The 13,975-nt window shown below is 41.1% G+C and overlaps 1 protein-coding gene across 3 annotated transcripts in view; it reads right to left on the bottom strand.

The window, feature by feature from the left end:
• Window positions 1-13,975, bottom strand: part of ELAPOR2 (endosome-lysosome associated apoptosis and autophagy regulator family member 2) — a 218,347-nt gene that overhangs the window by 60,591 nt on the left and 143,781 nt on the right. For all 3 annotated transcript variants that reach the window (XM_025291010.3, XM_025291011.3, XM_025291015.3), the window contains 3 exons: window positions 12,994-13,099; window positions 5,027-5,179; window positions 4,322-4,410 (listed from right to left, as the gene is read on the bottom strand). In XM_025291010.3, the coding sequence (XP_025146795.2) occupies window positions 4,322-4,410; window positions 5,027-5,179; window positions 12,994-13,099 (348 nt within the window). The remainder of the gene's footprint in view (window positions 1-4,321; window positions 4,411-5,026; window positions 5,180-12,993; window positions 13,100-13,975) is intronic.

The following is a 13,975-nucleotide window of genomic DNA, read 5'->3' as shown; positions in this document are numbered from 1 at the left end:
AAAGTACTGGAGTTTTAGCTTCAGCATCAGTCCTTCCAAAGAAATCCCAGGGCTGGTCTCCTTTAGGATGGACTGGTTGGATCTCCTTGCAGTCCAAGGGACTCTCAAGAGTCTTCTCCAACACCACAGTTCAAAAGCATCAATTCTTTGGTGCTTAGCCTTCTTTACAGTCCAACTCTCACATCCATACATGACCACAGGAAAAAACATAGCCTTGACTAGACGGACCTTTGTTGGTAAAGTAATGTCTCTGCTTTTGAATATGCTATCTAGGTTGGTCATAACTTTTCTTCCAAGGAGTAAGCGTCTTTTAATTTCATGGCTGCAGTCACCATCTGCAGTGATTTTGGAGCCCCCAAAAATAAAGTCTGACACTGTTTCCACTGTTTCCCCATCTATTTCCCATGAAGCGATGGGACCAGATGCCATGATCTTTGTTTTCTGAATGTTGAGCTTTAAGCCAACTTTTTCACTCTCCTCTTTCACTTTTATCAAGAGGCTTTTTAGTTCCTCTTCAGCTTCTGCCATAAAGGTGGTATCATCTGCATATCTGAGGTTATTGATATTTCTCCCAGCAATCTTGATTCCAGCTTGTGTTTCTTCCAGCCCAGTGTTTCTCACTATGTACTCTGCCTATAGGTTAAATAAGCAGGGTGACAGTATACAGCCTTGATGTACTCCTTTTCCTATTTGGAAGCAGTCTTGTTCCATGTCCAGTTCTAACTGTTGCTTCCTGACCTGCATATAGGTTTCTCAAGGCCAAAATATTGGAGATTCAGCTTCAGCATCAGTCCTTCCAATGAATATTCAGGGTTGATTTCCTTTAGGACTGACTGGTTTGATCTCCAGGCAGTTCAGGGGACTCTCAATATCTTCTCCAGCACCACAGTTCAACAGCATCAATTCTTCAGTGTTCAGCCTTCTTCACAGTTTAATTAAAGACTAGAGTACCAAAGAATAGCATGGAGAGATAAGAAAGCCTTCCTCAGTGATGATTTTAAAGAAATAGAGGAAAACAATAAAATGGGAAAGAGTAGAGACCTCTTCAAGAAAATTAGAGACACTAAGGGAAAATTTCATGCAAAGATGGGCACAATAAAGGACAGAAATGATATGGACTAACAGAAGCTGAAGATATTAAGAAGAGGTGGCAAGAATACATAGAACTATACAAAAAAGATCTTCATGACCCAGATAATGAAGTGATGTGATGTGACGTGATGTGATGCAAAGTGAAGTGATGTGATGTGAAGTGAAGTGATGTGATCACACGATGGTGTGATCATTTACCTAGAGCCAGACACCTGGAATGAGAAGTCAAGTGGGCCTTAGGAAGCATCACTACAAACAAAGCTAGTGGAGGTGATGGAATTTCAGTTGAGCTATTTGAAATCCAAAAAGATGATGCTGTGAAAGTGCTCCACTCAATATGCCAGCAAATTTGGAAAACTCAGCAGTGGCCACAGGACTGGAATCAGTTTTCATTCAAAAGCCAAAGAATGTTCAAACCACCATACAATTGCACTCATCTCACACGCGAGCAAAGTAATGTTCAAAATTCTCCAAGCCAGGCTTCAACCGTACATGAACTAGGAACTTCCAGATGTTCAAGCTGGATTCAGAAAAGGCAGAGGGACCAGAGATCAAATTGCCAACAACTGTCGGATCATCAAAAAAGCAAGAGACTTCCAGAAAAACATCTACTTCAGCTTTATTGATTACCCCAAAGCCTTTCACTGTGTGGATCACAAAAAACTGTGGAAAATTCTTAAAGAGATGGGAATACCAGACCACCTGACCTGCCTCCTGAGAAATCTGTATGCAGGTCAAGAAGCAACAGTTAGAACTGGACATGGAACAACAGACTGTTTCCAAATCGGGAAAGGAATATGTCAAGGCAGTATTATTACCCTGCTCATTTAACTTATATGCAGAGTACATCATGCAAAATGCCAGGCTGAATAAAGCACAAGCTGGAATCAAGATTGCTGGGAGAAATATCAGTAACCTCAGATATGCAGATGACACCACCCTTATGGGCAGAAAGTGAAGAAGAACTAAAGAACCTCTTGATGAAAGTGAAAGAGGAGAGTGAAAAAGTTGGCTTAAAACTCAACATTCAGAAAAGTAAGATCATGGCATCTGGTCCCATCACTTTATGGCAAATAGATGGGGAAACAATGGAAACAGTGACAGACTTTATATTCTTGGGCCCCAAAATCACTGCAGATGGTGACTGCAGCCATGAAATTAAAAGACGCTTGCACCTTGGAAGAAAAGCTATGACCAACCTAGACAGCATATTAAAAAGCAGAGACATCACTTTGCCGACAAAGGTCCATCTAGTCAAAGCTATGGCTTTTCCAGTAATAATGTATGGATGTGAGAGCTGGACTATAAAGAAAGCTGAGTGCTGAAGAATTGATGCTTTTGAACTGTGGTATTGAAGAAGACTCTTGAGAGTCCCTTGGACAACAAGGAGATCAAAACTGTCAATCCTAAAGGGAATCAGGCCTGAATATTCATTGAAACGATGCTGAAGCTGAAACTCCAATACTTTGGCCAACTGATGCAAAGAACCGACTCATTGGAAAAGACCCTGATGCTGGGAAAGATTGAAGGCAGGAGGAGAAGGGGACAACAGAGGATGAGACAGTTGGATGGCATCACTGACTCAGTGGACATGAGTTTGAGTAAGCTCTGGGAGTTGGTGATAGACAGGAAAACCTGGCCTGCTGCAGTCCATGGGGTAGCAAGGAGTCAGAAATGACAGACTGAACGGAACTGAAAACATAAATTTAACTTGCCTTACTTAATATAAAAGAAAGTTCAGCCAAGAAAAGTTTAGCTAAAGAAACATGATTCCAAATTACTTTCAACCCACCTTAATGGAGGAAGGCACAGAAACCCACTCCAGTATTCTTGCCTGGAGAACCCCCATGGACAGAGGAGCCTGGTGGGCTACAGTCCATAGGGTCACAAAGAGTCAGATACGACTGAAGTGACTTAGCATGCAATGGCTCTCTGCATATATTTTCTAAATAGAAATAGCTCTTACTTAGCCATTAATGTACATTCAACATCATACTTCATACTTCATAAATCCTTGCTCTTTAAAAGCTGTTAACGTTACTCTTCTGATTGAAATTCATAGATGCACTTCTAAATGAAAATGTCCATAATTTAAACTGTCCTTCCTTTGACCTATTCTAAGTACTTGTTATACTCTAAATATAAGAATATACTTTGTCTTAAGTATTGGGAAGTAAATTTAAAAAGCTTAAGGACTAAGGGTAAGATGAACAATTATATAAATATAAAAATTATAGATTAGAACCTAAGGACAAAAATCAACGTCATTATTTCAAAGATGCAAACACACACAAAGAATGCTGCATCACAGCCAGCTTAATCTCAGTTTCTCCTACTGACATAGACTGGTAGGCTAACTTCTTAATTAAGACAATGGCAGGTCAACTGCAGAGTTCAGGTTTGTATCCTTCCTCTGGCTAAGTGCCATTTATATGGTAATTAATTTGCATTTTCTAAATGCAATTACACAGCAATCTGCCATAATGCATCAGCCTATGGCTGCATGGCTTTTATTGACTGAACCTACTGAGTAACCAAATAATTAAAGAGAAGTTAAACATTATCTTCATTCTGTGAGTCACAGAACACATTTTAAGGCTGTGCTCTCCTGATACTAATATTCCTGAAAAAATTTAACTGTTTACAATAGCAGTAACTGACTGAGCACTCACTATGCACCAGGCCCTGTGTTAGGGAATCTTAAATTGAGTATCTCATGTATTTTCCTGGCAGCCCTATGAAGTAAGTACTGATATTATTCCCATTGGACTGATGAAAAACTCTCGAGACTTCGAGCACACAACATAGCACTAATAAGCACTGTGTGTTAGTCGCTGTCATGTCTCACTCTTTGCAACACAGTGGATCCCATGTCACCCTGCCAGGCTTCTCTGTCCATGGAATTCTCTCCCAGGCAAGAATACTGGGAGTGGATTGCTTCTCTAGAGGAACTTCCCAGCCCAGGGATCAAAGCCCGGTCTCCTGCATCGCATGCAGATTCTTTACTGGTTGAGCTACCTACAGGGAAGACCTAATAAGCAGTAGATATGAAAATCAGAGCCAGAAAGGTGGGCTTAGGAGTCTAAATTCTTAAATTTCCTCTGTGCTACTTAAACACACGTGCTATATATCTGCTCATTTAACTGTCTAAGGAACAAACTGTAGTCTGTTCAAAATAGGAAAAGGGGTGGATAAATGAGGGATGTAGATGACTGAATATAGCCTGTACCTTTCCTTCCTCATCACATGGAGTGTGGATCTGGAAATAGTCTTTTGAGGTACAGGGAGGGCGCTCCATACACTTGCTGGATCCTTCTTCTGCAACACAAGAATGCATTTCAGAAATGAGTCATTTATGTTGTGACTCTATGAAAAAGGCAAACATGAAAACAAGCAAACAAACAAAAAGCAGACAACTGAAAAGTAAAAATAATCTTGCCAGAAGAATGTAGGTAGAACTAGTTAGGCCTAGAGCAAATGAAGCCCTGGATTTTTATTTTTCCTAGAGCAATAAAATGTTTCCAAGGTATACAAGAAGCATATCATAGCTTTCTAAGAAAACATTAGATTTCCTTCATTATCACTGCATGTTGTAAATCTGGAACAAATTAAGTTTCTAAGTACATCTCCATGCCAACGAATCATCTAAAAGTACAATACGAATTTTTTTTAGGCAAGTATAAACATATCCAAAACAGCTACCTGGGGGTTGTGGAACAGAAAACATTACGGACAAAAAGAAAAGTTCTGCAGAAAGAGGTAATTAGAAGTCCTATTTTATCCACTAGGTATGAATTCATTTCAGGACTTTGGTTTCTGGCCCACTGTTTTCATCACATTGCATGTGTGATTTCTGGCTTATGACTGTACACTGTCCACAAACATAAATTTAGCAAAAAAAGATCAAAGAGTATAAACAGGAGACTCATCTTACCTGAAAATTGCGAGTCCTCATCACACCTGATGCATTCTTTGGCTCCCTTCTCAGAATAAGTGTTTCTGGGACACACTTGGCAGATGAATGAACCTGGTTTGTCGCTGAAGGTGCCGGGCTTGCATGGAAAGCATTCTGATGTGTAGGCCACCCCTGTGTGGTAATGGGAGAAAGAGCATGAAGGGAGGACACTGTATCACCCCTAAGTGGTAATGGGAGACACAGCATGGAGGGAGGGCCCTGTACCACCCCTGTGTGGAAACTGGAGACAGAGCCTAGGGGGAGGGCCCAACAGCAACAAATCAGCGTGTCCTTGCTTCTGCTACCAGAAGTGAAAGAGAAATATTAATAGTAAGCTCAACCCAGGTCTTTTATATACCATTAATTCAACATCACAAATGTATTTACTGTTTGTAGAGAGCTGGGATGAATACTGAATTGAACAATGAAGTATAGTGAACAGTTAAGAGATTCAGATTTGATAGAAGTATATAATCAGTGTATGAGATTCCATAGTAAGATGGCGGAGTAGAAGGACGTGCGCTCATCTTCTCATGCGAGAACTCCAAAATTACAATTCACTGCTGAGCAACTGTCGACAGGAGAATGTTGGATCCCACCAAAAAAATATACCCCACTCCCAAGGGCAAAGGAGAAGCCCCAGCAAGACAGCAAGAGGGATGAAATCACATTTAGAACCAAACCCCATACCCATCAGAGATGCCCAGAGGGCTCAAACAAAACCTTGTGTGCACCAGAAGAGTCCTAAGAGATTGAGCCAGACCTGCCTTTGAGATCTGCCTTTGAGTGTTTGAGTGTCTCCTGTGGAGGTATAAGTCAGCAGTGGCCTGCCACAGAGGCAGAGGCTCTGGGTGCAGCAGACCTGGTTATGACATAAGCCTTCTTGGAGGAGGTCACCATTAACCCCATCATAGAGCCGCAGGAACTTACACAGGACTGGGGAAACAGACTCTTGGAGGGCACAAACAAAACCGTGTGTGCACCAGGACCCAGAGACTCCAGAGAGACTGAGCCAGAACTGTGTTTGAGTGTCTCCTGCAGAGGTATGGGTGGTATGGGTCAGCAGTGACCTGCTTCAGGGGCAGGGGTTCTGGGTGCAGCAGACCTGGGAATGGCATAAGCCCTCTTGGAGAAGGTCACCATTAATGCCATCATAGAAGCACCAGAGCTTACACAGGTCTGTGAAAACAGACTCTTGGAGGGAACAAACAAAACCTTGTGCACACCAGGACCCAGGAGAAAGGAGCAGTGACCCCATAAGAGACTGACCCAGACTTGCCCGTGAGTGTCCAGCAGTCTCCGGCAGAGGCATGGGTCAGTGATGGCCTGGTGCAGGGTTGGGGGCACTGAGTGCAGCAGCACATGCATCGGACCTATTGAAGGAGGCCACCATTATCTTCATTACCTCCACCATAGTTCGGCCTCAGGTCAAACAACAGGGAGAGAACACAGCCCCACCCATCAACAGAAAATTGGATTAAAGATTTACTGAGCATGGCCCCACCCATCAGAACAAGACCCAGTTTCCACCTCAGTCAGTCTCTCCCATCAGTAAGCTGCCATAAGCCCTGTATCCTTATCCTTCAGAGGGTACACAGAATGAAAAACACAACCACAAAAAACTAATCAAACTGATCACATGGACCACAGCCTTGTCTAATTCAATGAAACCATGAGCCACGCCATGTAGGGCCACCCAAGACTCACGGGTCATGTTGGAGAGTACTAACAAAACGTGGTCCACTGGAGAAGGGAATGGCAAAAAACTTCAGTATTCTTGCCTTGAGAGCCCCATGAACAATATGAAAAGGCAAAAAGATACGGCACTGAAAGATGAATTCCCCAGGTCGGTAGGTGCCCAATATGCTACTGGAGAACAGTGGAGAAATAACTCCAGAAAGAATGAAGAGATGGAGTCAAAGCAAAAATAAAACCCAATTGTGGATGTGACTGGTGATGGAAGTCCGATGCTGTAAAGAACAATACTGCATAGGAACCTGGAATGTTAGGTCCATGAATGAAGGTAAATTGGAAGTGGTCAAACAGAAGATGGCAAGAGACAATATCAACATTTTAGGAATCAGTGAACTAAAAGGGACTGGAATGGCTGAATTTAACCCAGATGACCATTATATCTACTACTGTGGGCAAGAATCCCTTAGAAGAAATGGAGTAGCCCTCATAGTCAACAAAAGAGTGTGAAATACAGTACTTGGGTGCAATCTCAAAAATGACAGAATGATCTCTGTTCGTTTCCAAGGCAAACCATTCAATATAACAAAAATCCAAGTCTATGTCCCAACCACTAATGCTAAAGAAGCTGAAGTTGAACAGTTCTATGAAAAACTACAAGACCTTCTAGAACACCCAAAAAAGATGTCTTTTTCATTATAGGGGACTGGAATGCAAAACTAGGAATTAAAGAGATACCTGGAGTAACAGGCAAATTTGGCCTTGGAGAATAGAATGAAGCAGAGCAAAGGCTAACAGGGTTTTGCCAAGAGAATGTACTGGCATAGAAACACCCTATTTTAATAGCACAAGAGAAGACTCTACACATGGACATCACCAGATGGTCAATAGCGAAATCAGACTGACTATATTCTTTGCATTCAAAGATGGAGAAGCTCTATCAGTTCAGTTCAGTTCAGTCACTGATTGAGTCTGACACTTTGTGACCCCATGGACTGCAGCACGCCAGGCTTCCCTGCCCATCACCAACTCGGCGCTTACTCACATTCATGTCCACAGAGTCAGTAATGCCTTTCAACCATCTCATCCTCTGTCAACTGTTCTCCTACCGCCTTCAGTCATTCTCAGCAACAGGGTCTTTACCAATGAGTCAGTTCTTCGCATCAGGTGGCCAAAGTACTGAAACTTCAGCTTCAGCATCGGTCCTTCCAATGAATATTCAGGACTGATTTTCTTTACAATTGACTGCTTTGATCTCCTTGTAGTCCAAGGGATTCTCAAGAGTCTTCTCTAACACCACAGCTCAAAAGCATCAATTCTTTGGCGCTCAGCTGACTTTATAGTCCAACTCTCATATCCATACATGACCACTGGAAAAACCATAGCTTTGACTAGATGGACATTTGTTGGCAAAGTAATGTCTCTGCTTTTTAATATGATGTCTACATTGGATATAACTTTTCTTCCAAGGAGCAAGTGTCTTTTAATTTCATGGCTGCAGTGATTTTGGAGCCTAAGAAAATAAAGTCTGTCACTTTTTCCATTGTTTCCCCATCTGTTTGCATGAAGTAATGGGGCCAGATGCCATGATCTTCATGTTCTGAATGTTGAGTTTTAAGCCAACTTTTTTACTCTCTTCTTTCATCAAGAGGCTTTCAGTTCTTCTGCACTTTCTGCCATAAGGGTGGTGTCATCTGCATATCTGAGGTTATTGGTATTTCTCCCAGCAATCTTGATTCCAGCTTCTGCTTCATTCAGCACAGCATTTCTCATGATATACTCTGCATGTAAGTTAAATAAGCAGGGTGACAATATACAGCCTTGACATACTCCTTTCCAGATTTGGAAACAGTATGTTGTTCCATGTACAGTTCTAACTGTAGCTTCTTGACCTGCATACAGATTTCTCAAGAGGCAGGTCAGGTGGTCTAGTATTCCCATCTCTTGAAGAATTTTCCAGTTTGTTGTGATTTACATAGTCAAAGGCTTTGGCATAGTCAAGAAAGCAGAAGTAGATGATTTTCTGGAACTCGCTCACTTTTTCAATGATCCAGCAAAAGTTGGCAATTTGATCTCTGGTTCTTCTGCCTTTTCTAAATCCAGCTTAAACATCTGGAGGTTCATAGTTCACGTACTGTGGAAGCCTGGCTTGGAGGATTTTGAGTAATACTTTACTAGCGTGTGAGATGAGTGCAATTGTGTGCTGGTTTGAGCATTCTTTGGCATTACCTTTCTCTGGGATTGGAATTAAAACTGACCTTTTCCAGTCCTGTGGCCACTGCTGAGTTTTCCAAATTTGCTGGCATATTGAGTGCAGTACTTTCACAGCATCATATTTTAGAATTTTAAATAGCTCAGCTGGAGTTCCATCACCTCCACTAGCTTTGTTTGTAGTGATGCTTCCTAAGGCCCATTTGACTTCGAATTTCAGGATGTCTGGCTCTAGGTGAGTGATCACACCACTGTGGTTATCTGGGTTATGAAGATCTTTTTTGTATAGTTCTTCTGTGTATTCTTGCCGCCTCTTCTTAGTATCTTCTGCTTCTGTTAGGTCCATACCATTTCTGTCCTTTATTGAGCCCAACTTTCCATGAAATGTTCCCTTGGTATCTCTAATTTTCTTGAAGAGATCGCTAGTCTTTCCCATTCTATTTGCATTGATCACTGAGGAAGGTTTTCTTATCTCTCTTTGCTATTCTTTGGAACTCTGCATTCAGATGGGTATATCTTTCCTTTTCTTCTTTTCACTTCTCTTCTTACACAGATATTTGTAAGGCCTCCTCAGACAACCACTTTGCTTTTTTGCATTCCTTTTTCTTGGGGATGGTCTTGATCACTGCCTCCTGTACAATGTCACAAACCTCTGTCCATAGTTCTTCAGGCACTCTATCAAATCTAATCCCTTGAATCTATTTCTCACTTCTCATAAGGGATTTGATTTAGGTCATCCTAAATGGTCTAGTGGTTTTCCCTACTTTCTTCAATTTAAGTCTGAATTTGGCATTAAGGAGTTCATGATCTGAGCCACAGTCAGCTCCCAGTCTTGTTTTTGCTGACTGTATAAACTTCTACATCTTTGGCTGCAAAGAATATAATCAATCTGATTTCAGTGTTGGCCATCTGGTGCTGTCCATGTGTAGAGTCTTCTCTTGTGTTATTTGAAGAGGGTGTTTTCTGTGACCAGTGTATTCTCTTGGCAAACTCTACTAGCCTTTGCCCTGCTTTATTCCGTACTCCAAGGCTAAATTTGTCAGATACTCCAAGTATTTCTTGACTTCCTACTTTTGCATTCCAGTCCCCTATAACGAAAAGGACATCTCTTTGGGGTGTTAGTTCTAGAAAGTCTTGTAGGAGTAGCTCTATACAGTCAGCAAAACAAGACCAGGAGCTGACTATGGCTCAGATCATGAACTTCTTATTGCCAAATTCAGACTTAAATTGAAGAAAGTAGGGAAAGCCACCAGACCATTCAGGTATGACCTAAATCAAATCTCTTATGATTATACAGTGGAAGTGACAAATAGATCAATGGATTAGACCTGACAGAATGCCAAAAGAATTACGGACAGAGGTTTGTGACATTGTTTAGAAGGCAGTGATCAAGACCATCCCCAAGAAAAAGAAAAGCAAAAAGCCAAATGGTTGTCTGAGGAGGCCTCACAAATAGCTGAGAAAAGAAGAGAACCAAAAGGCAAAGGAGAAAAGGAAAGATATACCCATTTGAATGCAGAGTTCCAAAGAATAGCAAAGAGAGATAAGAGAGCCTTCCTCAGTGATCAAGGCAAAGAAATAGAGGAAAACAATAAAATGGAAAAGACTAGAGAGCTCTTCAAGAAAATTAGAGACATTACAGGAACATATGCAAACATGAGCACAATAAAGGACAGAAATGGTATGGACCCAACAGAAGCAGAAGATATTAAGAAGAAGTGTCAAGAATACACAGAAGAACTATACAAATAAAATCTTCATGATCCAGATAGTCATGACGGTGTGATCACTCACCTAGAGCCAGACATCCTGAAATGCAAAGTCAAATGGGCCTTAGGAAGCATCACTATCAAGAAGGCTGGCTGTGGAGGTGATGGAATTCCAGTTCAGCTATTTCAAATCCTAAAAGATGATGCTGTGAAAGTGCTGCACCCAATATGCCAGCAAATTTGGAAAATTCAGCAATGGACACAGGACTGGAAAAGGTCAGTTTTCATTCCAATCCCAAAGAAAGGCAATGTCAAAGAATACTTAAACTACCACACAATTGCACTCACACACAAGCAAAGTAATGCTCTAAATCCTCTATGCCAGGCCTCAACAGTACGTGAACCATGAACTTCCAGATGTTTAAGCTGGATTTAGAAAAGGCAGAGGAACCAGAGATCAAATTGCCAACATCCATTGGATCATGGAAAAAGCAAGAGAGTTCCAGAAAAACATCTATTTCTGCTTTATAGACTATGCCAAAGCCTTTGACTGTGTGGATCACTACAAATACCAGACTACCTGACCTGCCTCCTGAGAAATTTGTATGCAGGTCAAGAAGCAATAGAACCGAACATGAAGCGACAGACTGGTTCCAAATAGGAAAAGGAATACGTCAAGGCTGTATATTGTCATCCTGCTCATTTAACTTATATGCAGAGTACATCATGAGAAATGCTGGGCTGGAAGAGGCACAAGCTGGAATCAAGATTGCTGGGAGAAATATCAGTAACCTCAGATATGCAGATGACACCACCCTTATGGCAGAAAGCAAATAAGAACTAAAGAGCCTCTTGATGAAGGAGGAGAGTGAAAAAGTTGGCTTAAAATTCAACATTCAGAAAACGAAGATCATGGCATCCGTCCCATTACTTCATGGCAAATAGATGGGGAAACGATGGAAACAGTGACAGACTTTATTTTCTTCGGCACCAAAATCACTCTGTTGGTGACTGCAGCCATAAAATTAAAAGGCGCTTGCTCCTTGGAAGAAAAGTTCTGACCAACCTAGATGGCATATTAAAAAGCAGAGGCATTACTTTGCCAACAAAGGTCCATCTAGTCAATGCTATGTTTTTTCCAGTAATCATGTATGGATGTGAGAGTTGGACTATAAAGACTGCTGAGCACTGAAGAATTGATGCTTTTGAACTGTGGTGTTGGAGAAGACTCTTGAGAGCCCACTGGACTGCAAGGAGATCAAAGCAGTCAATCCTCAAGGATATCAGTCCTGAATATTCATTGGAAGGACCCATGCTGAAGCTGAAGCTCCAGTACTTTGGCCACCTGATGGATGAACTGACTCACTGGAAAAGACCCTGGTGCTGAGAGAGATTGAAGGTGGGAGGAGAAGGGGTTGACAGAGGATGAGATGGTTGGATGTCATCACCAACTCAATGGACATGTTGAGTAAGCTCCGAGTTGGTATGGACACTGTAGCCTGGTGTGCTGTAGTCCACAGGGCCGCAAAGAGTCCAACATGACTGAGTGACTGACCTGAACTGAATCAGTGTATAAGCTCAGCTATCAAAACAACTTCATTAATCAGAAATGGAGTAAATTCTGATTCCTTCCAATTCTGTACCATTCTCTTCTCTCTGTGTCTACCAGTTCCCTTTTCCTCCACTGCTCACTAGTTACATACAGACAAGACCCACAAGACCCAGGGAAAAGCTGACTTTTCTTCAGGTTTGTAAGTCCAGGTATCACCAGCAGATGTCCCTATAACTAATGAGTTAGCTTCACAGGAAGAAGCACACTTATACCATAGTAAAATATAAATCAAAGTTAAATAGAAGAGAAATCACTGCTTTAAGTAAAAGTAGCTCTGATAATGAACCATGCCAGAGCATACTGTCCACTCTCAGGAGTCAGAAAATGCAGTTGGTTAAGAGAGGCAAAAGGTGTAGGAGACAGGCCAAGATATTTATTTCACTTATTTTTATGGATACAGTCGTGACCCTGTATAAGTACTATGCCAACACAATGAAGTCTTCTTGAATGAAGAGTAGGTTATTAATAAAGATTGTTTTCTTTTATTTCAAGACACCTACAATTGTCATTATTTTTACTTTCTCACACAGATTAAATAATTCAGTTTAGGGATAGGAAAAACAAACAGCCAACTTGCCAGAAATAAAACCAGGGTCTCTAGGCCAATATGATGCCTAACCTGCTAATTTTTGTCCCATATCCCCTTGAACCAGCAAAACCAACAATGTAGTCAATATTTTAAATGGGATAGGCGACTACTAAAAGAGACAGATGTGAAATACCTTCAATCGTGATATTTTTTACCAACACTGGCTTGACTGCCTTGGAACCCATAAGGATGCCTGTAGTTCTCCAGTACAGTATGTTTGTGCCTGATTTCAACATTACCTGTAAAGAAAACACAAGACACTCAGGTCAGATGAACCATGCTACTTCCAACCATACCTATATCAAAGTTAATCCCCTATACACTTTTCAACTCATTATAATGAAACACGATTATCTGGAACCCACAAATTTAAATCAACTACTTACTGAGACTTAAGCTTTCCTTAAATTCACATTTTGTAAAAGAAAAAAAAAAAAGTTTGCCAACCCCAAAAATACAGTAAAGAGGGAGGAACAGAAAATTCTTCAAGCGTGGAAGAAGATAAAATGAATTTCAAATCATGTGCATGAAGACTTGGTTTATATTTAAAAGACTCAATTTAGATTGTGAGAGGCACTTAGCCCAATTACATACTGATTGCTGTCACTATTCATAAGTAAATCTCTGGGCTCTGAAAACAAAAAGGTAATAGAATGAGTTTGCTTCCTTTTAAAATTACTTAAAAACAACACTGCAACAGCAACAAAGGAAAAATAGGACTGTTCTTATAGAATAGTCTGATTTGACTCTATGGCTCCAGAATGTAAATGATACAATGTCTAATATTTGCTTCCTTTGCCACCAGAACATTTTTATCAAATTACTTTTCCGATCCATTTCATGCTGAGTCAGTCAAGTAAACTAATGAAATTAAAAGATGCTTACTCCTTGGAAGGAAAGTTATGACCAACCTAGCCAGCATATTAAAAAGCAGACACATTACTTTGTCAACAAAGGTCCGTCTAGTCAAGGCTATGGTTTTTCCAGAGGTCATGTATGGATGTGAGAGTTGGACTATAAAGAAAGCTGATTGCCAAAGAATTGATGCTTTTGAATTGTGGTGTTGCAAAAGACTCTTGAGAGTCCCTTGGACTGCAAGGAGATCCAACCAGTCC

Source organism: Bubalus bubalis, chromosome 8 (assembly GCF_019923935.1).
Source record: "Bubalus bubalis isolate 160015118507 breed Murrah chromosome 8, NDDB_SH_1, whole genome shotgun sequence".
NCBI lineage: Eukaryota > Metazoa > Chordata > Mammalia > Artiodactyla > Bovidae > Bubalus > Bubalus bubalis.
This window is presented reverse-complemented; position numbering and strand designations above follow the sequence as displayed.